At 39.5% G+C, this 27,715-nt stretch overlaps 1 protein-coding gene across 1 annotated transcript in view; it reads right to left on the bottom strand.

Moving 5' to 3' along the window:
* The window catches only part of vps8 (VPS8 subunit of CORVET complex), a 79,177-nt gene that overhangs the window by 39,372 nt on the left and 12,090 nt on the right, over positions 1–27,715 (bottom strand). The window contains exons 5-10 of the mRNA XM_069658328.1: positions 27,548–27,580; positions 24,076–24,130; positions 11,338–11,462; positions 7,754–7,840; positions 7,393–7,460; positions 437–590 (exon numbers count right to left, since the gene is read on the bottom strand). Coding sequence (XP_069514429.1) covers positions 437–590; positions 7,393–7,460; positions 7,754–7,840; positions 11,338–11,462; positions 24,076–24,130; positions 27,548–27,580 — 522 coding nt within the window. The remainder of the gene's footprint in view (positions 1–436; positions 591–7,392; positions 7,461–7,753; positions 7,841–11,337; positions 11,463–24,075; positions 24,131–27,547; positions 27,581–27,715) is intronic.

Here is a 27,715-nt window from a genome sequence, read left to right as displayed (position 1 = left end):
GATTTAATCTTTTCAGATTTTAAGCTTGTTGTGAATTACAATATTTCTATTGTATAAGGTTGTCTCTATTTTGGACATTGGACATGGATATTATTTTTGGATTGCATAACTACCTTTATAATAACAAGTCCTTCACACAGGAGTAACATTCAGTTATTTGTTTGACTAAAATCTACACTTATTTAAAGCAGTAGACTGTGAAAAAAATACAAGTTTCAGTGCATTCAAACTTTTTTCCCCCACTGCTTTGGAAAATGAAAAATAATCACCTACTGTTGTCTCCAAGCATAGTGGTAAAAACTATTTACGTCCCTTGGGAAGCGTACAAAGGTCTGTGACTTCCTGTCCTGAGAGAGGAGGTGGCCTCAGAGAGGAGCCTGCAGCCACACAGGCCTCAGGGTGCAGGTCTGCAGCCAGACCCCTATGGTTTGTGTACCTTAGTGAGAGAAGCCATAGCCAACAGAGAGTAGAGTGTGATTGGATGGTCTCTGAAGTCTGGAGGAGCACGCAACGGTTCAATACAGCAGACCTCCCCTTTGGAACCACTGAAAAGACAGCGAGAGTCACAGGAACGCATCCCCATCACCCTCCTGAAAACAAAAGGAAAGAGATATCTTTAACAGAGACACATATAAAGGAATAGCAGAGAATGTAGGTAACAAAATAAGATGAAAAAGAACAAAGTGAGTGTAAGGAAATAAAGGCGTAGCATACGAGATGAAAAGAGCTGCACACCATGATCCCTCTTATTGTCAGACTTTTACTAAGGCAGCTACAGTATCTTACTTATAACAGGGTTGCTGCACACTTTTAAAAATCAAATGTAAGACTTTTAAGACATTTTAAGACCAAAACAAAGAACAATGAATACATTTTTTGCACAATAGAACAAACGGAAATTAACACGGGTGTGGCATATTTGATATTTTTTTTTATATTCTAAAAAATGATTGAAAGCCAAAACAGATCTCAGTACCAGGGCTGAATTTACTGATTTAATATATTTTTTTATGAAATGCCAAAGGAATAGACTTATATGGGAATGACAATGTTTTCTAACAGCCCCAAAACCCAACAGAGTTCAATACACTATAGACTAACACATATAGAAAAACTCCATACTAGAGAAACTGCAAGTTTGCCATTTTGCCAGCATTATTTTCATAATCCTTTTCCCCCTCCTGTTCATTCATTCTTGCTGGTTGATTGCATACTTCGTATTGAAGAGGCAATCTTGCATTACATCCCTCGTAGCTCAGTCTTTTTCGCAATTTCCCTACCAATTTATCATTACATGTTAGCCTTCACTTTGGGATTGTGTGTTCAGTTTTTGGACCCACCACTGCGCAATGAAACAGAGTTTGTGTATTACCGATGAATTAACATACATACAACATCCGTTAGGCTACTAATGTTAAGCGACCGATTGTTAACACAAGCATCCACCAGCTGGTCATTTCAAAATAAAAGCCTTCATGGTTAGAGTGAAAGTAGAGTATGTGTTTGATGCTCCTTTGCAGGCTCACTAACAGGTTACCTCCACTGTCAGGACAGGAAATGCAAACAAAAATTTACAAAATAAAATTGCGTAGACACTTTCAGTTTAAGCTTTTAAATGTTTATATATATCTACTTCTTTCCACTTCTGAAATATTGCTTTTTTCGCACCTTTTATACATAATAAAACTGCCTGTGATTGACATTTTTCTGCCTTATTTAATGTGGTACCCAGAATGCCCATCAATGGATCTGGCTTCAAAGTGGCAGCATAAGCCTCTGACAATTATTGTATTACTTTTATCCAAAATGGCTGGATTTTTGGACATGACCATAGAGAGTGGAACAAAGTGCCCTCAAATGCATTACATTTATTACAGGTAGGGTATACATCAGGGTGTATCTTGTGTAACTTGGATTTTGTATAATGAAGTCTATGGACGACCTTAAATTGGATTAATATAAGTGCAACATTTATTTTTTCAGAGAGTTCCCTTTCCCAAAATTCCCTGATATTATCTGCTGAGTATGTGTTTGATACAAAGCAGCTAGCGTGCAGTGAAATACGCACACCATGCGTAGAAATACTAAAACAAGTCGGGCGTGTTTTACAGTTATGAAGCAGATCTCTGTGGGCTGATACGCTCCTAGAAGCCCCTCTCCTCACTGTTCTTACGCTGGGAGAAGCACCGCGGGGAAGCTGCAGCAGCTGCTAAGCTAACATCCCCCCACAAACTTTATGTTCTGTCACAGCGTTGATGCTTTATTGTCAGCATCTGCATTACGCTTCAAGAAGTCCACACCACTATCATTTTACTTCAGAGTAAAACACATCACGTTGTGTTGTCTTTGTATAGGGATTTAACAGAAGTAAAATTGTATTTTCACACAGTGAGTTTAAACTTTGTGTCTGTACAGATCATGGATTAACTGCGACCCGCTACACCATTAGGTACAGAGTTGTTGATGTTGTAGCAGCAGACATGAAAGACTCCATTGGCTAAACTGGGCTTTTCAGATTTCATGTGGGACTCAACAGCTTTTATTCCCATTGTCCCAAGGTTAAAAGCTTTTTCACATATCTTGCAAGTCTCCATATAAGCGTTGTTTGCCTCTGCCAACCATTCACAGTATGTTTCATCTTGAAGCCAAATTTCCTTGAACTTGTATTTCCCCACATTTCCCTCTTCCGTTCCATTAACCGTCACGTGAACAAGCAAATGCACAAAACAAAATAATAAAAAGTCGTATAACGCTAACTAGACAGTGTAGATTTGATCAAGTACTCAGACATGTGTCAGTCAAAGTGTCATTAAGTTTAAGAACTCTCAGAAGTAAAAAGAAATACAAATTAAAAAAAGAGACTTTTTATGACCTTAAATGTTAAAAATGTAATTTAAGACTTTTAAAGGATCTGTGCAAATTCTGTATAGAGCTTTCAAATACATGTGACATGATGTCAAAAGGGCTGCATGATTTATATTAATGTTTGAAGTGTATGAACTACACCGCTGTCTCGAGTCTCTGTTAACAATGACAGACAGCTGGATACATGGTATATATAGCCTACTTTGGAATTTGCTTTATATCAAGAGAATAAAAACAGTGATAGCATGGAAGTGCCAGGGCCCGTTTCATGCTATTTCTGCTGGGGTGTGTCAAAACCATGGGGCGTCTCGCAGCCACAGGGTGTCTGCCTCTTATCACTAGGTGGCGCAATCCGTATGACACAATGTGCACATGTAGATCTGTCTATGTAGGGACTCTTATCGTACATGTGGAATCTTGAGCAGATTGAACAGAGTATGTGAGTTATTATTGCCTCTTTCCAGTTTGTGTTGATATGAATATGATTGAGTATAGGCATTTAAATTTGTTAAGGTTGTAATGTAGAATCTGTAGATAAAGATTATCATTGATATGAAATTTGGAGCAGATTGAACATTGCATTCAAGAGTTACATCAACTTTCATGGCGAATCATTGAAATTTGGGGTGCTGTCCTGCCATGCTCTTTGACTAATACTGAAGATTTGAACATCTGTTAATCTTTAATGTGTCTTTAATACACCCAACAAGTTTGAGGTGGATTGGAGGAAGCACTTAGGGGGAGTTTGCTAAAGTGTGAGGCCTGTAAATGTGCAAAAATACAGTAATGTTTCAAAATAAATTCAAAATGCCTGACTTCCTGTTGAGTTTAGGTCACGGTGCTAAGAGATGTTTTGTAGGTCTTAAGTACGGTGCAGGGAAAAGGACAAAATTAAGACTATTGAGAGGCTGAAGGAGGCTATATCCTTGCCGAAGCCAACTACTGATCTGGCCAATGATAAACCAATGAAGGTAACTGAGAGGCCGGCGGTGGTAAATGAGAAGCTGCCTATCTATTCGACCAGGGCGGCAAGTCATGCGTCTAATATAGCAACCCATTGGATCGGCTACTGGCTAGGCTGGTCATTAGCTTCCCAGGCTGGCAACTAGCACGCCGAAGTGAGCAACCCACTGGATCAGTTACTGGATCCTGCTGTACTCGGTCTTTCTCACTCAGAATTAATTGGACTATACATTCATAGTCATAACTCACAGAAAAGAAAAGGCAACTTGACTGGGCTTGACTGGGTACACAAACTGGTGTAGATTTAAATGTAACGGTTAATGGTCTTTATTAACTATTACCCACATTAAACCGAGTCATCCATGATTCTGTGAGTGCCGGAGCTTTTGTTTTTCTAGATTTGATTTTTCTAGATTTGATTTTCTACCGTGCACCCGGAAACTGAATTTCAATAAACTTGAAACTGAATGTAATAATCTGAAATTGAATTCAGGTTATCTGAAAATTCTAATTCCACATTCAGTTTTTACAATTCAAATTCAGTTCTTGAAATTCAATTTAAATTTTCTGAGACACATATCCGGTTGATGAGCAGAAGGGATGAACGAGAGCAAAGTATCCTCCATCAACTTGAAGGATAACCTCAAAAATTTGATACATTATTGGACTCAACCATGTGTGTTGTAAAATAAGTCCATAGCGCCCCCTACAAAGTGTCAAAAAGGGGTCCACATAGAGGTTACTTTCACCTCCGTTTATGAAATTCGGCATGCATATTTAACATCAAGACTTGTACCTAAATTCAACAGGAAGTCAGCCATTCTGATTTGATTTTCAGATTAAGGTGGGGTTTTTTTGCCAATTGAAAGGGTCCATATTTGAACAAACTCCTCCTAGGGCGTTCATCTGATCATCTCCAAATTTGGTCAATGTATTGATAAGACACTGAAAACTCGCCATGAAACAGGAAGTTGTGTAATTCCCTAAAGCAATAATCTGGAAGATTTTCCTGTAAATAAATGTCTGTTATGTCACTATCTATCGCCGAATGAGGTAACACAATGGTGATTGAGCCTTTGGTCCACTGATGAAAGCCTTTGCATTTGCAGAATTTAGTAGAATTACAGGCTGAGTGTCTGTGGCGACATTTGCGGAAAAAATCACAAGCGGCGGCCAGTTAGTGACGCGGTTTCCATCACCCAGCAGTGGTTGGTGTGCCAGAGAGGGTAGGCGGAGCTAAGCGGATGCATTAACGGTTTTTGTTAATGTAACGGTAATTTATTATGGCTGAACAAACAACAGATACAACTTCAAAAATAAGTGAAAATCCAAAGAAAAAGAAACAATTCAACACTCAGGTGAAGGCAAACAGTCTGAAAAGCAAAGCGACCGTCAGCCAGGAAAATCCAGAGTTACAACCGTGAAAAAGGGAGCCAGCTGTAGACGTGGGTGGCTATAGCACCACCCACTGTTGAGAGCCTGTATCAACTCTCGTGAACATTGTTTAATCATCGAATTTAACAGGTTTAATGACAGTGCTGCCCTGAACTGATCAACATGTAACTATGTTTTTATAGTCCTAGCGCCACCTACTCATAAGAGCCACTAGTAACAGCCACTAGTAATACAATGTTCAGTCTGCTTCAAATTTCACATGTATGTTAATAGACCCAGCCTGAACAGATCTACAAATACATTTGGGGCATGCTGATAACACCACCTACTAGTGCACTGCTCTTGGCAACAGCACATCCTGTGGCTCATGTACACCCTGTGGCTGCAGCACGCCCCACGGCGGCAACACGCCCCAATATGCACAGAGGCCATTTCATGGCGGCTTGCGGTCTTAATTGTTTGTGAAATGTGCTTTACTGTGTTCTTTCTGTTAAGAGGCCACTGAGTCCTGTAAAACCAGTGCATTGTGTTTTAAGGTGATGGACTGCTGAGTCCTGTAAAACAGCTGCTTGCGTATTATCTCTCAACCACACCGTGCTAAAAACTAGTAAGCTGCCTTTGCCAGTTAAAGCAGGGGTTCCCAACAACCCGGCCCGGAAACCCAATAGGTGTCTGTGACATTCCAAACATACACAGAGTCAGAATCATTCAGTCGTTTTTGAGACAGGTAGGCAACAGAGCATCAAAACACAGGAGAGGAGCAGATATGACGCAGATCTGTCTAACGTCTGTCTCCAAACCGCGCTCATGATAACTCTAATAAACTATCACCTCCTGCTCATCTCATTCACAGCATGTGGTGGAGACGTATTTTATTCTTTATAAAGGCTGTTCACAGAAATACGGGAGCGATCACGACCCTGTTAAGTCAGGGGCAAGCATAAGAACCACACACAGATTGGTGTCCTGCATAATTATAAACTGCTCACTGCTGGATTACATTGTTATAAATTCCGCTAAACTGCTTGTAGATCACACTCTGGATCATCTTTCTCTGACCTGCACCGTCTCTCCCTCTAGTCGGATCGTCCCGTATTCGTTTTATGGTAGTTGTTTGTTTTACTTCAATATCATTAATTGTGATTGATAATGATTTGGTTAAATACATTGTATTAAAATTATAAGAGTAGTTGTCTGTGATTATTGGTGCCTGTGCATTGTAGTAACAGCTGGTGCAGTGCTCGGATTAAACCCTTTTTTATTACTTATAAATGTAAAACAGTGTTTAACTATAATCATTTGATATGTGAATGACTGATATATTTGTTCTCCTTTTTGGTTGTCCCAAGGGTGGTATCCCGTAATGTTTAATTTTGATAAATAGTTTTTTAAATTAAAATATGAATATCATCTTTTATCAATATTTATATTTTACTTATAACCTATCTGCTAGGATATATATAAGGATATGATATTCATGATACAACCATACAGGTCTTGTGACAACCACTGTTAAAACCAACCACAAATGACAAATGAAAGCTAAATAGTTTCTTTATATTTGTTATATTTTACTAAAGTAGGTTTACTTTTCAGATATGTTTATATTTAGTTATATGTTAGTTTAAATTTTAGATTAATATAGATGAGGTTGTTTTTGTTATTTATTATTGCTGTTGGAATTCCTGGATGTATATATTCCTTCTTCTAGTGTTAGGGTTATTTTTACTGTGTATTTATTTTCTTCTGTGCTGGAGTCACTTTGATAACCTGCTGCTGTAATGCCACAATTTCCCAGTTTGGGATCAATAAAGTACATCGATCCATCCATCCATACATCTATCTATGTTTGAAAATTAGGAGTACAATGGGGTATGTTTATGACTGTTTGCTTGTGGTTGTGTTAAAGACACTTCAAACAATGTCAACATTAAAACTGACATTACACAATGTTATTCAAGTCAATAGTCATAAATATTTATATTATTATTTCATATACATGTGTCATACACCACTCATGGCAGTCATGTCAGCCTTATGCAAATTCCTTCAAACGAAGTGTTACCAAACATTTTACTAAACTATATACTGTAAGGTTTACATTACAAATAACAAAAACAAACTAAGAGAAGGACCTTAAAATCTAAACTTAAATCAGTGTCATTTTACCTGAAAACCAGCTCAAAAACTGATCCTCCACTGTCATTGCACAGGGCGAGAGTTGGGTCATCTGTGAACTAAAGACACAAGGACAAAGAAAACAAATAACAAAATCATCAGTGATCCATCTCATGTAACCCTAAACCCAATTTCTGAGTGTGCCTCACATTAAGTAAATATTTTTTATTGTCTTAAAGCTATTTCTTTTTTACGTGGTTGAGTAACAGTGAAAGGCCAATGAGCATAGGCTGTAGCCACTACAGAATACAGCAATGCCCCCAACAAGAGGGAGCTAAGAAAATGATGATGTATATATGTTTGTCTGTGTGTGTGTGTGTGTGTGTGTGTGTGTGTGTGTGTGTGCGATTACCTTCACGTGTAGTATAGCTGTTCCTGGAGGGTGGGCATCATTAATAGTTCTCAGCAGCTTCCCATTGGCTAGATCCCACATCGTAATCTAATCAAGCAGACAGACAGACAAATCAAGAGAAATGTTCAGGATTTTAAGAAATAATGGTGAAACATAATTTTCTGTAAAATATTATGCCATTAATTGCAATTATTAGAAGACTGCTGCTTCTAAGTTTGACCCATATCCTGAAATTATTAGTTGTTGAAAATGTATTGATTCAGTTTAACATCATGGTGTAAAATACAGTTTTACTGCCTAAGACAGTGTTGTGGTATATTGTGTTGTGGTATATATATGTAGTGTATAGACCAGAAGTGCATGCATACATGAATGATACTATATGCTGCGGCAGAACTTATGAAAAGTTTGTGGGAAAAGAAGAAAAACTGTTCAAGGGGTGCCAGCTGCAAGACTGTGTTGTATATTCGACAGACATTCTGGATAGATCATGTCCTCCACAACACTGCCACCCAATGGGGAAACGTGGAATTCAGAACACATCCACTCCTGCCTGTTGAATGTATCTAACCTTACAGGCCCTGGAAACTCAGCTTCAAATAGCAAACATGCATTTATGATATCAGAGTTGAGTGTGTCATGAATCACAAAAAATTTAGTAAAAATTAACGTTCAGAACATCTAGAAAACCTTGTTGAAAAACGGCTCATTTGGCTGTTCAGACCATTTCTCAGGACTGTAGGCGTGGCAGATCCCGTGCTGATTGACACCTGCCGAGGTCCGCCTGTCCACGTTTTCATGGCAACTGTCAACACAACAATGCCGCATGGGAATGCAGTGTTTCCTCTAGGATTTTTTCAGCAGCAGGGTAGAGGGTTTTGTTGTACCACCCAGGTATGTGCGCATGTGAACATCACATCAAAACTAGGGCTGTCAATCGATTAAAATATTTAATCGCGATTAATCGCATGGTTGTCCATAGTTAACTCATGATTAATCGCAAATTAATCGCACAGTTTTTAATCCTCTTATCAACATGGGAATGGACAAATATGCTTCCTATATGCAAAATGTATGTTTATTATTACTGCAACATTCCAAAACAATACTGTCCAAAATATTCTACAGAATAACCTCAAAGTTACTGCATGCTCAAAAAATATGATGAAAGCACAATATGGCAATCATCGCATATATCAATGATTTCTGTGAGAAGCACATCACATGTAGACTTACTCAGTCTGGATTACCCTCTTTCTAGATGCTTATTTATCATGACGTATTTCAGAGTGAAACAGGATGTGCAGGCGGGACATATCATTAGAGGGATTTGATTTGATCGTTGAGAAGTGGGCGTAGACAGACGTTCTCCACAGCGCAGTAGCTAGCTAACTGACCGAGCGTTCTTGGTGCTCTGCGGCTAAATGTTGCAGATTGATAGGTTGAAATTGTTTGGTGCTAACTTATGTAAGCATGCGGGAAATTTAGTTTTACCGGAAGAAAAAATGATCTCTGCATAGCTTCTGGCCCCGCCCCCGCTTCTATCTGTCTCTCTGTCTGCTCTGTTGACTGTCTTCATCAGCAGTCTGTTTAATTAAGTCACAAAAGTTACTTATTTTCTCTCACAATTCAGTTCTCACAGCATGTGAGCCGCATGTGCACAAGGGACGTTATTAATGACGATCAAAACAATCGATCATTACCAAATGACATCACCTTTTATAAGCTTTATAAACGGCGACAATCAATGTATTTACAGCAGGAATATACTGCGTTAGATGGACAATATCTCCTCATTTCAGTATAATATTGTGCAGCTTGCTGGAGGGAGATCACCAGGGAGCTGAAAGTTTGATATTGAGCGCACAGCTGATATGGGCACGTGGATTGTTTACACTGCGTATTAGAACTGCACATGTATGCCGATGTCAGCGATGCGGAGCGGACCCTCTTTTGGCGTTAGAAGTAAACTGGTCCCGCTGTTGTTTATTTGGTTGCCAAGACTTCGCAAGTTCACTGTTTCAGTGCTCTTCCTCAATGAGGAGAGGATGGACGATCGTTGATTTGAAGCTGAAACCTCCAAAGAGTCGTTTAATTACAACTTCTGAAGCAGCGGCTGCAACAATTCACTAAATGTATGAATCAGAAACACTGCTGCTTCTCCAAGTCCGCCGCATTTACAAAAGAAAAGAATGACACGTTGTCATCTCAGATGGTGGATGTGCACCGGGGACAGCACACACAGGCATGATGGGGAAAAAGGCGATGTTAGGTAGCTAATTACAACAGGTATGTGCAGAGACGTTCAGGGTGTGTGGACAAGAGTTAGCTCAAACTCAGAGAGGAGGATTGATCACGAGCCGAGAAGTGTTAATGCACCTGTGAGGGCGGGACAACTGCGGTTGATTGGTTCAAGGAAATTCATGACGTGATAAATATCATACATAACCACGCCCAGTTTAACCCCAGCGTCAGGGAAGTTAACAAAGAAAGAATGGCAATAACTCGAGTTTGGATTAAAACTAATTTCTAAAACTTTTAAGATGCTTACTAGTGTGTACAGAAGACCCTAAATTATATAGTTAGAAGGATTTTGTGGATTTGGGTTTCCAGGGGCTTTAAGACATCATTGAAAATGTTTTTTTGTACACTCCGTGAGTCTCATGGTTTTGAAAAAGAGCACTGAATTTGAGCCAATAGACATAGAATAAAGAAATATATATATAAATTAGCAATTTGCACTGATATGAAATTAATATTGAATAATTAAACATTCATTGGAAGTTTTGTGTTAAGCTGTGGTAATTGAAACTGCAGTTACAAGTTCAAAGCATTCTGAATATTTCCATACAAAATAGATCCAGCAAAAAACAAGTTTGTTTGGGACTTGTCACAGCGTCACAGCATTACAGGTTGTTAATAAAATGTGAATTCCAAAAAGGGTCCAACCCTTGTTGACATCCTGTTTCTGATCTATTAGGTATTGAGTGTCGAACCAGTATCGTTTTAGTTTCAAGTATCATTTCAGTATTGAGTATAGTGATACTAAACTTGGTATTGGTATCAAAGCCAAAATGTTGTTACTGTGACAACGCTAGCCAGGACCGAACTATGGTGATAGTAATGTAAAAAAAAATGTGCAATGTTTGATAAATGTGCCTGTTTTTATTCTTTCCTTCTCTTTTCTAAAAATGTTGTTTCTCTTTGTCTCATTGTTTAATGAAAAATGGAAAACAATTAAATAAAATATGTCGTAATAAAACCCATCACCTAATGAAGACATTTAAACTTGTGATTCTCTCTCTCTGTGTCAGAGCATGTGTGGACCCTTTCTGCACAGGCAGGCAAGGGGGGATTGGCCTTTTAAAAATGGATTACTGATGGCATGGTTCTCTTGGACAAATATATATAAATGTATACCTGGGCACTAGTATATAATTAAAAGTGATGCGTCACATGAGGTCAGACTTTCTTTACAGCTCCCAAACACATTTAACTTTAAAATTTGATTTCAATTTGTTCTTATTTTCCAGTTTTTACCACTAATAGTATACATGAGTATGTGTGTGCATCTGAGTACGTACCTGTCCTTTGGCAAACCCACAGAGAAGTCTTGAGCAATCATGGTTGATGCTGAGTGCAGAGACAGCTCCAAACTCTGCTCCAGTTGCCTTGGTACCCAGACAGAGCCGCAGAGCCTGATTGGTATCTGTAGAGAAAAAGGAAGAAGACTTACAGACTTAAGTACAGCCTTAGGAAAGATGATGATGATGAAAAGACAAACTGAGCTTAACAAAAATAAATAAATAAATAAATCTGCACATTGATACTAAAACACAATACATTCGCAACAAATGAAGAGTCAGAAATCCAGTAAAAACTGCTGATTGCAACCAAACTAAACATGCATCAAAGTAAATGAGCCAAAAAAAAAAGTGGTGACGCCTAAGAGCCAGTCAGGTTAAACACAAAATAGACATCAATAAGCATCAGCCACCCATCTAACAGGGATGTTCATACCTTTTCCTGCAAAGGCATCATTATGTCAGCAATGTAAAAGAAATATGGGTCAGGCCTGGTCAAAAGCCTCAGCCCACATCGAGTTCCCAGAACAACAACAGTAGGAACTTGATACTCATTCATTGTATACATGGAAAGATCAAAGATTTCCCACTTGAAATTTCCAATAATACTGTAAAACATTTAACATGCCTATAAACATATTACTTACATCTCCCTTTGGAAATGACTATTGAAACCAGATAAAGAGAAACAAAATGTACTTATGTGTGCTTAAAGTATATTGAAGTATGTCGTTAACATACTAATGGATTTATGTACTTATTCAAAATGTGTTAAAAATTATATTTATTACATGCTTTCAAATAACATAAATACATTTGAATGAAATGCACTTTTAGTTGCTATAATTAGCACATTGTTGAAAATGAACTTTGAAAATACCTGAGAAGTAAACTTAAACATCATTAAATCACTGATGTTAAAATTGATTTTACTACTTGTGTATAACAGGTGTATAATAACAATTCCAATTTAAACTGCATTCTTTTGAACTACATAATATTGCTTAAATAACTATTTATATCAAAGTAGTAATTCACTGGGCTGCACGGTGGTGCAGTGGTCAGCGCTCAAGGTCGCCTCAAGGTTTCTAGATACAAGGTTCGAATCCCGGTTCGGATGAAGTGAGCCTGTGTGAAGTTTGCATGTTCTCCCTGTGCATGCATGGGTTCCCTCTGTGTACTCCAGCTTCCTCTCACAGTTCAAAGACATGCTTGTTAGGTCAATTGGTGACTCTAAATTGCCCGTAGTTGTGAGTGTAAGCGTCAGGTAAGGTTGTCTGTCTCTATGTGTCAGCCCAGTGACTGACTGGTGATCATTCCAGGGTGTACCCCCGCCCAGTGTTTCCTCTAGGATCTTTGTTGTACCACCCAGGTATGTGCGCATGCGCACATCATATCAAAACTGTTGCTGTCAGGTGATTAAAAAAATTAATCGAATTAATTACAGGCTTTGTAATTAATTGAGCGCAATTAATCACATATATCAATGTTTTCTGAGAGAAGCACATCGCATGTAGACTTACTCAGTCTGAATTCCCCTCTTTCTAGATGGTCATCTCTTACTTCCACACTTTAACTGCACTCTCTTCTTCACCTTAAGTTTTAATTCACAAATCTACTTTAATCTGATCACTTTGCTTTGCTTCACTCCCCCAACACACCTGTACCTCTGCTCACGGCACAGCTGCTTGCCCCGCCCCCTCTTTCTGTCTGTCTCTCTGTCTGCTGTGTTGACTGTCTTCATCAGCCGTCCGTTGAATTAAATCACAAAAGTTAAATATTTTCTCTCGCAATGCCACGTGTGCATGAGGGACATTATTAATGACATAGCCTCTCAAAATTATCGATCTTTACGAAATGAAATCTGCACCTTTTATAAGCTTTATAAACAGCAACAATCAATGAATTTACAGTAGGAACATATGGAGTTAGACCACAACGGTCACGCCCACTGCTGCCTCCTAGCAGGTCTCTCTCCCTCCCTGTTTCTGTGCGTCTGTCTGTGCTTAATTACAGGAGTGGGTTCAGGTGTGTGGGAGCCAGGGGGCAGCTGCTAATCATCTCATCAACTCAGCTACAAATACCCGGCTTCTACACCACCACACTGCCAGATCGTAGACACACTTCTGTACAGAATAAGGTGCTAGTACTTGTTAATGTAATAGATACATTGTGTGAATGAATAGCATTGAGATTAATTAGATCCAAGCAGTCTGATATTTGCAATACAATGTGATTCACAACGCCTTACAATTCTTTCATGCTTGTTTTTTGTTTATTTCTTTTCTAAAAAGATGACAGTACTGAAGATGCAGGTTTAATTTGATCATGCCATGTGTCTCTTCAACTAAAGAAAATGGTAATTCATTGTATACTGTAAACAAATTGCAGAACTGTTTAATGAGAGTAATGTTACAAACAGACCTTTAAGAAACAACAGCAGATTGACCGTTACTTGCTAGAACTTTTGCTGCTACTCTAAAAATAATCATATTGAAGGTTCAAAAGCAGTCTATGGAGGTCACATGCTTTCAAGTCTTGAATTAAAATTCAGTTTCTCTCTACTCTGGTTTTACATAGGTTATTAATGAACACTGACACTGGTAGTTGGTTAAGGTTTTAACTGGTACAATATAACTCAAATCAGATGTAAAGTAGGCCTATGTATTCTTAAACTGTTTAAACTGCCGCTGACAATGAAAACAAGAGTTACCAAGTCAATCATTTGCCCAACAAAGTTACAGAGGGATTGATGGTGAAAGCATATGTGCATCCTTCCAATAATATGTGTTTAGTCTGCATATGGGGATGAAAAATGTGTTAATTATGAGTGAACATCTATTAATTCCACAAAATCCTCTTTTATCGGATCACTACTTAGTAGCTGTAGTGGCAAAGCTCTTACAAGTCTTAAAAATGCCACTTATATAGTAGGAGCTTATCTGTTGCTTTTTTTGACGCGTGACCACTGTCATCCATACAAACAAATCATGATACTCACAGATCTGTTGAGTTCATTCTCCGTTTATTTTGGCATCCGAAAAGTCCACAATTTCCGTGTTGATATCAAAACATATAATCCACAAAAACAAGCTCAAATCACGGTCAAAAAGCATTCAGCGTGACGCTCCTACTCTCTCCACATACCTCCTCCCCACCTGTGCATCCTGCCCCATATAATTACTTAACTCAGTACAGTGCAAAAGCTTTAGGACAGGTGTGGAAAAAATGCTGTGAACTAAGAATGCTTTCAAAAATGTTAATAGTTTATTTTTATCAATTAACAAAATGCAGTGAATGAACAGAACAGAAATCTAAATCAAATCAATATTTGGTGTGACCACCCTTTGCCTTCAGAACAGCATCAATTCTTCTAGGTACACTTGCACACAGTTTTTGAAGGAACTCGGCTGGAAGGTTGTTCCAAACATCTTGGAGAACTAACCACAGATCTTCTGTGGATGTAGGCTCCCTCAAATCCTTCTGTCTCTTCATGTCATCCCAGACAGAATCCATGATGTTGAGATCAGGGCTCTGTGGGGGCCATACCATCACTTCCAGGACGTCTTGTTCTTCTTTACGCTGAAGATAGTTCTTAATGACATTGGCTGTATGTTTGGGGTCGTTGTCCTGCTGCAGAATACATTTGGGGCCAAACATACGCCTCCCTGATGGTATTGCATGATAGATAAGTATCTGCCTGTATCTCTCAGCATTGAGGACACCATAAATCCTGACCAAGTCTCCAACTCCATTTGCAGAAATGTAGCCCCAAACCTGCAAGGAACCTCCACATTTCTTCACTGTTGCCTGCAGACACTCGTTATTGTAGCGCTCTCCAGCCCTTCTGCAAACAAACTGCCTTCTGCTACAGCCAAATATTTCACATTTTGACTCATCAGTCCAGAGCACCTGCTGCCATTTTTTCTGCACCCCAAATCCTTTGTTTTGGTGCATAATTAAGTTGCTTGGCCTTGTTTCCATGACGGAGGCTTTTTGGCTGCAACTCTTCCATGAAGACATCTTCTGGCCAGACTTCTCCGGACAGTAGATGGGTGTACCTGGGTCCCACTGGTTTCTGCCAGTTCTGAGCTGATGGCTCTGCTGGACATCTTCCGATTTCGAAGGGAAATAATCTTGATGTGTTTTTCATCTGCTGCACTAAGTTTCCTTGGCCGACCACTGCGTCTACGATCCTCAACGTTGCCCGTTTCTTTGTGCTTCTTCAAAAGAGCTTGAACAGCACATCTTGTCTGGGAGAGACCTTGCTGATGCAGTATAACTACCTTGTGTGTTGTTGCTGTGCTCAGTCTCGCCATGGTGTATGACCTGTGACATGAAACTGTCTTCCACAGCCTCACCTTGGTAGCAGAGTTTGGCTGTTCCTCACCCAGTTTTAAGCCTCCTACACAGCTGTTTCTGTTTCACTTAATGTTTCAACCTACATGTGAAATTGATGATCATTAGCACCTGTTTGGTATAATTGGTCGATCATACACCTGACTATAATCCTACAAAATCCCTGACTTTGTGCAAGTGTACCTATAAGAAGTGATGCTGGTTTGAAAGCAAAGGGTAGTAACACCAAATATTGATTTGATTTAGATTTTTCTTTTGTTCGCTCACTCATCATTTTGTAAATTCATAAATATAAACAATTATTATTTATATTTTTGAAAGCATTTTTAGTTTACAGCATTTTTTCACACCTGCCTAAAACTTTTGCACAGTACAAAAAAATATTATATATATATATAATATAAAAAAATTAAGGGAACACTTAATCGTCAAATTATAACACCAAGTCAGTTAAACCTCAGGGATATCAATCTGTCCATTTAGGAAGCACAAGTGATTGTGAATCAATTTCACCTGCTATGGTGCAAATTAAAGAGACAACAGGTGCAATGGAGAGGCAAAAGCAAGACAACCCCCAAAAAGGGAATGGTTTTGCATGTGGTGGCCACAGACAGTTGCTCTCTCCTGATACTTCCTGACTGATTCTTCTTTAGTTTTGTGTTCTGCTAGTGTCCTTGTCACTACTGGTAGCATGAGGCGGTACCTGCAGCCCAATCAGGTTGCACAGGTAGTCCAGCTCCTCCAGGATGGCACATCCATACGTGCGGTCGCAAGAAGGTTTGCCGTTTCTCCCAGCACAGTCTCAAGAGCATGGAGGAGGTACCAGGAGACCGGTTGTTACATGAGGAGAGCTGGACAGGGCCGTACAAGGGCATCAACCCAGCAGCAGGACCGATATTTGCTACTTTGTGCAAGGAGAAACAGGAGGAGGTCTGCCAGAGCCCTACAGAATGACCTCCAGCAGGCTACTGGCTTGCATGTTTCTGACCAAACTGTCAGAAACAGACTCCATGAGGGTGGCATGAGGGCCTGACGTCCTTTAATGGGACCTGTACTCACAGCCCAGCACCGTGCAGCTCCATTAGCATTTGCCAGAGAACACCAGAATTGGCAGGTTCGCCATTGGCGCCCATTCTCTTCACAGATGAGAGCAGGTTCACACTGAGAACATGTGACAGACGTGAAAGAGTCTGGAGATGACGTGGTGAACGTTATGCTGCCTGTAACATCATCCAACATGACCGGTTTGGCGGTGGGTCAGTGATGGTCTGGGGAGGCATTTCCTTGGAGGGCCGCACAGACCTCCATGTCATAGCCAGTGGTACCCTGACTGCTGTTAGGTACCAGGATGACATCTTCCAAGCAATTGTTAGACCTCATGGTGGTGCAGTGGGTCCTGGGTTCCTCCTGGTGCAGGACAATGCCCGGCCTCATGTGGCCAGAGTGTGTAGTTCCTGGATGACGAAGGGATTGATGCCATTGACTGGCCCTCTCGTTCCCCTGACCTAAATCCAACTGAGCACCTATGGGACATTATGTAGCGGTGCATCAGACACCGCCAAGTACCACCACAGACTGTCCAGGAGCTCACTGATGCCCTGATCCAGGTCTGGGAGGAGATCCCCCAGGACACCATCCGCTGACTCATCAGGAGCATGCCCAGACGTTGTCAGGAGTGCATGCGAGCTCGCGGGGGCCATACACACTACTGAGTCACATCATTCACGCAAGTTGGATCAGCCTGTGATTTCAATGTTTTACTCTGATTTTGGGTGTGCTTTTGAATCCAACCCTCAATGGGCTGATGATTTTGGTTTCCATTGACCGTTGTTACATCATAACAAATTATACAATGTACATCAGTAAAGATTTTCAACTTGAATTATACGTTCATCAAGGTCTGATGTTTTATTTAAGTGTTCCCTTAATTTTTTTGAGCAGTGTACTGAACAAAAATATAAACGCAACACTTTTGTTTTTGCTCCCATTTTTCATGAGCTGAACTCAAAGATCTAAGACTTTGTCTATGAACACAAAAGGCCTATTTCTCTCAAATATTGTTCACAAATTTGTCTAAATCTGTGTTGGTGAGCTCTTCTCCTTTGCCGAGATAATCCATCCACCTCACAGGTGTGGCATATCAAGATGCTGATTAGACAGCATGTTTATTGCACAGGTGTCCATCACGCCTTTGGAGACGGCTTATGGTAGAGAAATTAACATTTAATTCACAGGCAACAGCTCTGGTGGACATTCCTGCAGTCAGCATGCCAATTGCACGCTCCCTCAAAACTTGCGACATCTGTGGCATTGTGATGTGTGATAAAACTGCACATTTTAGAGTGGCCTTTTATTGTGGCCAGCCTGAGGCACACCTGTGCAATAATCATGCCGTCTATTCAGCATCTTGATATATGCCACACCTGTGAGGTGGATGGATTATTTGGCAAAGGAGAAGTGCTCACTAACACAGATTAGACACATTTGTGTGTTTATATTTTTGTTCAGTGTATATATATAATACAGAAATGTTTATTAATATGCATTGTCCCTGTAAAATAAAAATATACTTTATCCATAAACCTTTTCTCTTCCACTGAAATGTCCATTTTTTGAATACAGCGACGTTCCAGAAAATCCACATTGTACTGTTGCACAAGCATCCTTTCTATATGGTGTCGATCGATATGTGATTCACAGTGATGGTTTGCTGCTCACCATCCTCCAGTCCTCTGATAGGCCCATTCATAGTCCATCCAAGAATTGTTTTGACAGCATGCGGCCCATTGTATTTGCTGTGAATTACTCCCCAGGGCTCAAAAACTTCAGGGACATCATTTCCAATAAGAAGCCCTACATCAGCCTAACTGTGTGGCAGCTTCACTTCTTTAAGATATGGCCATTTATAAATATCTTTCTGGAGGGGGATATTTTCGCTCTTTTGAGTGAAAACCTTTGAAAGCGTGACATATTTATCCTCATTTATCCCACTGACTTCCAGGTTTCTTACAAGACAGCCTTTTACTTGTTTGGTTGCGTTCATGGTGCTTAAAACAATCTGTTCCCTTGCCATGGAGGTTAAGCTGCTTTGCCAGTGCATCAGTACAAAAGGTTCCTGAGCTCCCAGGATCCATAAATGCATATGTTTCCACAATTTTTGTCCCTTTTTTCGATTTGACATGAACTGCAAGAATAGACAGAATGCAGTTGTCTCCGGCCCCAGTAGGGGGGAGTTTCTCCAACATGTAGGCTCACAAGTGCACTTGAAATTGCCTGTTGACATTCAGTGTTTTCTGTTTGATAACCAGTGTTTGTTTGGTTTGAAACATTTCATTTTTATAGCTGTGCAACAAGCATGGGTGCCTCTGGGAACACACTTGAAAGGGTAATATTCATAACATATGCCATGCTTCCTCAAAATGTCCATTTTCTCCTTGTGGGGTTTCTCTGTGATTTGGTAACACTATGCCATGGTGTGGTTCTTTCTGCAATAGAGACATGGCCTGAGGAGGGCAGTGTTCTTGCTCAAGGTGGTGGCTTTATTTTTTACATTATCATTTTCAACCTCCTCACACAAAGATACATCAGTTGCAAAGCTACTTCCTCGTGGGTGAACTTTGATTTTTACCGTAAAAAGGCATTTTCCTTTTTCTTTCACTTGCAGCTCCCTGCAGGTCTCCAAAGAGGGGGTCATTCGCTATTTTTGCCTCTTGATCCACATAAGTTTCAAGATCCACAAACCTTACTCGAGTTTGTTTTCTTTCTTTAATGGCAAAGGCCAAAGTTCTCAACTTTTCTCTCATTTTATATGTTAGTTTTGAGATCACAACCCTCATGTTAGCTGGATTGTCCAACTCATCCATACAATCCACATCGTCCAAAGCATTACAGCAGTTTACAAAAAAAAGGCTTTTAGCATCCTCTGATTTAATTTGTGGCCACTTAAATAGCTTATCAATTAAAGCTGTTGCAATTTTAAAAGGGTTTCCATGGTAGTCCTCCAATAGGCGCTCTGCTTCTCTATAGCCACGGACAGAGGACATGTGCTGGCAGACTTTTACCAGATCATGTGGCTCCCCTCTTGTGAATTGCTCCAAACAGAAAAGTTTGTCTGCATTATTGTCATTTTTGGAGTCCACAACATGTTCAAAGGCCGTCATTAAGGATCTAAAACCAAGTGGGTCACCACAAAACTCCAAAATTCCTGATATGTTTGACAAGCATCTCTGTGATATCGGTTTGATCTTTCATGACATCATAGAGTTCATTCTTAGCAGGTTGTTGGGGAACAGTATTATGAGTTGTGGAGGACTCATGTGGTCTTTGTACCTTGGGCCTGGCTAATAATGGGACAGATGGCTGAGTGTGATTCACATTAATAGGAATGGACACTTTTTGCATGTTAACATCATGTGTGTCACGGCTGCTGCATCATAATATTCATTCATTGCATCATCACATCAGAAAGGTCATGTTCTTCATACACCTTAATTTTTTGCATATGACATTGCTAAAGCTGTTTGAATGTTTAGCTCCTCCTTCTCAGCCATCAGCTGTGCCTCCTTTAACACCAAAGCCTGTTTTTGTTTCAATGCAGCTGCCTTTGCTTCCAAGGCTGCTCTCCTCGTTTCTGTGGCGGTGCTGGGTGGGGCCAACAGAGTCTACAATAAAAGATAAAATGATCCCTTTCTTGGATGATATGGCAATGACGCGAGAGGTGGAACAAATATGTGGCTCAACATTATAGTCGGACCCCTTAGAGCGGTACACTGCTAGCCTGTACTGGCTGAAACAGCAAGGCAAACGTCACCAACCACCTGTCAGCTCTGATCAGAAGCAAGAATCTAAACGCTGCATGACTAATACGAAGAATTTAATTTTATTTGTGTAACTGTTACAAGGAAAGATTTCTGGTAGCTAGCTTAATAGCAGTCAGCTTAACAAAAGGACCATTTCATTAAATGTTGTTGTCAGCTTTGTGTTAAGAAGAAATTATCTTTCTTAATGAATGGTTAGGCTGAGTTGATGGCATGCGAGAGAACTGAGGAGAAACAGCAGGAAGTGGAGAGTGCCACAGAGAGAGAGCCAGAGGACATGTTAGCGAGAGAGACTGGTTTTCAAAGTGAGGGCACAGAGAGAAGGAGAGACAGATGAAGATCCTGAAGCAGAGCAGAGTGTGAGACACAGAGAGAGGATACACATGCATCCACAAGCACTGGACCATGAAGTTTGTGATGTGGAAAAAAATATTTGCCTGCTTGTAAAGTAGTGTAATTAAAGTTCATATGTGTTCATGTAGAGGTGTGTAGTTTTATGACTGAGGTTGATCAAATTCTCCTTCTTGTCATTGATCTATCGATATGGATATCCCATTAGTATTTCTTGATTGCTATAGTACAGGGGTGCCCAATCCTTCTCCTGGAGAGCTACCTTCCTGCTCTTTTTAGGTTTCCCTCTGTACTCTAACACACCTGATTCAAATGTTCTGCTCATTATCAATCCTCTGAGAAGCTTCAATTGATCGATAATGAGCAGATGATTCAATTCAGGTGTGTTAGGGTACGGAGAAACCATTGATATGTGAGATTAATTGAAATCAAATGATTACAGAGCCTGTAATTAATTAGATTCATTTTTTTAGTCACCTGACAGCAATAGTTTTGACATGATGTGCACATGCGCACATACCTGGGTGACCAACAAACCCTCTACCCTGCTGCTGAAAATCCTAGAGGAAACACTGCTTTCCCATGCGCCATTGTTGTGTTGACAGTTGCCATGAGAACGCGGACAGGCGGACCCCGGCAGGTGTCAATCAGCACGGGATCTGCCACGCCTACACAGTCCTGAGAAATGGTCTGAATAGCCAAATGAGTCGTTTTCCAACAAGGTTTTCTTGTGGTTCTGAACGTTTATTTTCACTCAGATTTTTGTGGATACTTTGTGACACTATCAACTCTGATATCATAAATGCATGTTTGCTATTTGAAGCCGAGTTTCCAGGGCCTTTAATAAAATCTTTAAATGAAATTGACCATAATTAAAATGGCTACTACAGTAACATTTGATTTCATACTGACAACATTCAAGTTATAAAAAATATATTCACTAGAAGTTTTTCTGATAGGTGAAGCTAATGGAAAAGCAATTCCAGCTGCTTTTAATTAAATACAACACCTCTTTAATACAGAGAGCTCTAATGCTAGTCCTTCTGAGCTTGATCAGTTTGTTGATAGCACTTGCAGATTCACTGAGAGTTACTCTTGATTTGATTGCCCCCCTAAAAAAGATAATTAAACAACAGAGGCCAATTCCATGATATGACTCAGAAACTGAAACAAATGTTGTGTAAAATTTAATGTGGCGCTCCACCACAACTTCTTGAGTCTTGTTTACTCTGGAAAAATAGTTTTAATAAATACAGAAAGGCCCTATGGCATGCTTGAGGTGTCTACTACTCATACTTAATAGAAGAAAATAAAAACAATCCCAGGTACCTTTTCAGCACTGTAGCCAGGTGGACAGAGAGCCATAACTCCCACAAGCCCTTAGCAGTAATCATTTCATGAGCTTCTTTAATGACTAAATCTAAATAAAACATAATACTCATAAGTATTTGTAACTTGTAAAACACAATGCACAAAACATGCAGTGTGATTTGTATCTGTAATTCTGTATCTGTGTAATGTGATTCGTGTCTCTAACTCTTTATTTGTATCTCTGAAATGAAATTTGTGTCTCGTGAAACAGAATTTGTATCTGTGCCTCAAACTTACAACTCGTCAACTTAGTATTTTTCAATGGAACTATATTTAGGAATCTCTACCTATTTGTGCTGAGTCTACAGTTGCAAGTGTCACGTGACGAGTGTCTTGAAAAACAGAATTTGTATCTGTAAATCTGGATCTGTGTCTCTACTGTACCACTTGTATATCACCATTTGTAAGTCAACTTAGCATTTTCAGCATTTTTAAATGGAATTTAACTTGTAAATCTTAACCTCTTCATGTGAATCCTTTTGAGACTGTTGTACTGCACCTTGTCTCGCAAAACAATCCACACACATACAGAGAAGTCCCAGCGCTTTCCAGTAGATGGCGGTGTCGTGCCAATTTTTTTATCCTCCTCCTGTTACTCTCTAAACCCAGAGATATACAGAATATATACAGTATACATTGATATGTTGATGCCTCATCCATGTAGTTAAACGGTAAGCGTTTAAAGATATTTTGTTTGGATAACAGTTTACTGTTTAAATTCTGCAAATCACTTTCAGCTAAAAATCTAACACTGATTTAATATCATTAATATAGTTAGTTAAATTTCAAATTGTTTTTTAAATGTATAATTTAATTTGACAATATTTTCCGGTACAGAATCTTTGCTCACTGTATCACTGTGATATTGTATAGAGCATCAGTATGGCAACAACGCTGCGACTGGCTTTTTGAGGGACAGCTGGCTAAAAATAATTAATTTTCAAATTAGCACATTCATCACAATGTCCCGTTCCTTTCACAGGAACCAAGAACCAGTCTGGGGTTCTCATGAATATTGTGTTCATATTTCGTAAAATACAGGAAATTTGCGTGCATGTCACCGGAAATTACATTATGGCCGTACACACACACGTATATTTTTTAAGTGTACCTAATGAAGTGGCCAGTGAGTGTATATAATTAAACGTGTGTGTGTGTGTGTGTGTTTGCCATGACATTGTAGAGCTGGGTGACAAATCAGTGTTTTGTCAATTAAATTTGAACTTTTTCATTTTTACATGGGTAATTACATTTCGGAGCTGCCACAAATTCCCTGAGCTCATAGAAAGTAACATCAGAGTTCTCTTAAGAAACAGGTAAACTGTCAACATGGCAGCGTACACTAGCACTGAAAACATCTGCACTGCAAACACTGCAAACTGAACCTTTTCTAGACAACCATCTGCTGTAAATCTCATCTTAAGTCTTTGGCAACAGAAGCAGAATCAGCACCACTGATTAATTCTAACATCAAAAACACAGGCAAGCATTTATGTGAAAAAAGGGTGTGCTACTGTGGGTGGCACTAGGCATCAGTAGCCCCCAAAAAACTGCTAAAAAAGCATGCATAAAATTACATTTTGATATGGTTTTAAAAAATCCACTCAGCCCTTTATGTAGCCAATAAAAAAATACCTATTTCTATAGATTCCAATAATTTGGAATTGCCCCAGTTTACCGTGGCAGCTGCAGATAGGGCTGTAGCCTAATCCTTGGGGTCAAATGCACCTGGTCAAAGTATGTCCATTGCAGTTGTATTTGCATTGTAAAAAGTTAAACATGTGACAATAACCTTTACACCATGTGTTCATAAAAGGATGGTAATTTAGTTTAGACTTACCAAAGACCAGAGCCAGACCATGAGACGTTCCCACTGCAATCACACCAGACACTGTCTAAACACCAACACATTAAATATATAGTTTAAAATTGATTAGAGGAAGCAAGGAAAAAAACACCACAAAACAACATCACACACACTGCCTTCCCCTGCACATACGTATGTACTTTATAATATGTTTAACTTGGGTGTAGAAGCCCCTCTAAAAAACTGGCCTCCGAATACAACTTTATAACTTTTACAAACAACCTTCACAACTTTATTCTCCTATTTGGGTGAAACAGGATCATATTTCAGAGAGAAACAGAAATAATAAAACAGATAGCTTTACAAAAGTAACTGTTGCTTCAAAGTGTAACTGCAAAGTGAGGCTCTGACAAGTAGGAGTGTCGGATATGGTGGGAATGGGAGAGGAGTGAGAGGGATGTTGGACAACAGGTAGTTCCCATCTCGTATGGCCTCGTATGGTTTCAGTGAGATCAGCCCTTGTGTGCCAGCAGCTGAACTGAACATGATGTCGGACAGGTTTCCCCCTGCAGGCCTGTAAACTTTGTCCTCTCAGCGGCATAAATCTGCCTTTGCCAATTATTTTCCCCATAAAATATGTTCCAATTACCGCTCCCCTACAGGCCTGGAGCACCTTTAATGTGATCACTGGAATTGTAAAATTTTTCTGTTTAATTTGGTTTTTTGGGTTTCTGTGTTTTTGACTTTTTTATTTATATATTAGCAGCATGTTTGCAGCCGTTTCATTTTTTGGGGCTTTTTGCGGCATGTTTTTTGTTACGTCAATTTCTCCTATTAAAAATATCTTGTGAAATAGTGCGTTTGCCCGTGATTGGCATCGACTTATGTTCCCTATCGACTCCGCCTGGGGTCTCATGTCATACCCAACTCTCTCCCTTTGTTTCCTTTCTGCCTATTTACTATCACCTGAGCACAGTTGTTCAAGCGGTTTAAACTAGATAAGAATTATCCAGATTTGGAAATCCACTTTTTTTCTATTCAGGATCAGGTAATCCGGCTTACTTTTATCCTGGTTGTTCAAAGTAAACTGGATAGGATCAACCTTATCCAGATCCTGGCATCCAGGGATTACCAAATCGAGATTGACAGTGCTTTTAAATGGGACTTCATACCAGTGTTGCAGTCGAGTCACCAAACCTTGAGTCCGAGTCCAGTCTCAAGTTCCCAGTGTTCAAGTCAAAGTCGAGTCCGAGTTACCAAATAAGAATACAAGCCGAGTCCCCATTACCTGATTTCGAGGTCAAGGTCTAATTATGACAGAGGAAACTCCGGAGAGAACTGAACAAACTTTTAGCATCTAACATAAAACTTTGAAGACAGCTCTGAGGGAGCTATTCTTTTTGTGCACTCAAAAATATCCAGGTAGCTTTCTAACTGTACTTTGCTGTAAAATCTTTGAAAGCAAAAAGCATGATATGTGGCGCCTCTTTCGACATCCTGACAGGAACAATATGGCGAGTGAACGCGCATGCAGGTGAATACGTGTCAGCTCACGCTTGTAACTGAGTAAATTATTATTAAAAACAATAAAACATTTGTTATCAATAAAAAAGGTCCGGATGCTGTTAACTCATGAGTCAGAGTCCAAGTCCGAGTCATCAGTGCTCAAGTCCAAGTCAAGCCACGAGTCCTGAAAATCACTCGAGTCCTGGACTCGAGTACAACACTGCTTCATACTACTACATACAAAAGTTCCTGACAGCTATATGAAACATAAAATATTCAAATAAAAGCAACTATTTGGCAAAATCCTTTTCTTTCCCCCATAGCCCTTAGCAGGGTTTTTCCTGGCTTAGAATGGGCCTTTGGGGGGTTACGATGCACGACAGTATAATCGATCTGCGTACAATAAATCTATGCATTCTCCTGTTACTTCTGATCATTTGGTTAAAATGTCTATTATGCTTGAATAAATGAAATTTACAAGAGTAAATGAAAACCCAATTTACAAAACTATATAAAAAAAATAAATTACATACAATAGGAGATGGGGAGGGAAGTTAGTTAAACGGAGAGAGTTTGAAGGGAGGCAGTCAGTGACGGAAAATTACATTAACTCATGAACTACGCTTTTTTTTTTTTAATACATTTCATGCAACTTCCTACTCAGCAACACTTAAGAGGGAAATGTATTACTTTTACAACACTGATAAAATGAGTTACTAGTAACTTTACAAATCAAGATTTTTCCACAGAAAATGCAGAAGTGAAGCTGAAACAATTAGTCAATTGATTGGCTGACATTTTTACGCAGCAGCAGTTTGACAATAAAATCTTCACAACAGGTTTCCACTCAAAGAAAGAAACTGTTAAATCAAAAGAAAAACAAGGGGAAGAAGCGCTCCTCAGCGCTCTGTGCTGCAGGCTCTCTTCTATAGAAAAACCTAGCCGGTCTTCCACAAAGCTTCGCTAGTATACAATGTCCGGAGAATCTGGTCGGGACAATTTCCAGAGCTTCCCTTTCATAACTATAGCACACAACAAGAGATTGTCATGTCAGACGCGTTCTTGCGTTATGGACATGTTTGGACTGTTGCTTTAGGCGAGGGGTGCAGGAGGCAGCACGTGATGAAAAAACTATGTAGCCGTTGTAACGCAGCGCTTTTAACATTTCCATCAGAAATAAAATGGCTTTTATTTTATGAGAAATCACAGGAAGTCCCCTCTCCCTTAGCACTAGCTTAACAGCGGAGCGTTCAGCTTCAGTGAAAACAATGCAGTGCCAGCTGCATGTGTAAAATATAGCGGCTCTGGATGAGAGGAGAGCTGACTGCTGGAAGGCAAAGACGTGTTATTTTAGTTTACGTTCTGCTTGTTAAACAGTTGTTTGATCAATTGTAGAAACAAATCCAGAGACGAATTGTTTTTCATTTTCATTTTTATCCTCAATTCTTATGATTTTGGCACTAGTGATCTTCCTTTGGCGCTGGCTTAAACCTTTTTGGGGGAGCGCCAAAAATTCCTCTATGCAGGAAGCACCCTGCTTAAGTCTTATTAATCTACTATGTCACAGTAGCAAATCAGCAAGTGAAGAGCAAAATATTTTTTAAATGTATCAACATTAAAGTTCTATTACAGTTTTAAACAGCAAAAACTGTTATAAAAAAAGATATTATTTTATCCAGATAAAAGCCAAGATTGGATTACCTGATCTAATCCGATTACATAATCCTTTTGAACAACCTGTTTTTCAAGATTTGATCCTATCTGATAGCTTTAATCCGATGAGGTAACCTTTGAACAACTGGGCACGGTTGATAAAAGGCAAGATTCAAAAGGCAGCACCTTTAACTTCCATTCATTTTCCATGTCTCCGATAAAAAGTAACTTTAAAACTCTGAAATAGCTGTAAAGCATTATGATGGCATTCATTGTCCGCCCACAGAAGTTGTGAAAGAGTGATTAAGAGCATTTCTATTTATTGGTTGAAAGAACAAGTACTCACTATAGCAGTTGGCAGTCCAGCATCAACCTTGTCCTGAGAGAAAGACAAAAATGTTTGTATTATGCTTCAATGTGATCTTAAATGCATTTGTTTACTGAAATAAATGGACAATTGTAAAGAATGTAATAAGGTAGAGACTTCTGTAACAATACAGCAAGGTCAAAGGGG

Source organism: Semicossyphus pulcher, unplaced genomic scaffold, assembly GCF_022749685.1.
Source record: "Semicossyphus pulcher isolate SPU_LCO1_2020_fin unplaced genomic scaffold, fSemPul1.0.p SCAF_12, whole genome shotgun sequence".
Taxonomy (NCBI): domain Eukaryota; kingdom Metazoa; phylum Chordata; class Actinopteri; order Labriformes; family Labridae; genus Semicossyphus; species Semicossyphus pulcher.
The sequence above is the reverse complement of the archived record's forward strand: the minus strand, read 5'-3'. Positions and strand labels throughout refer to the sequence as shown.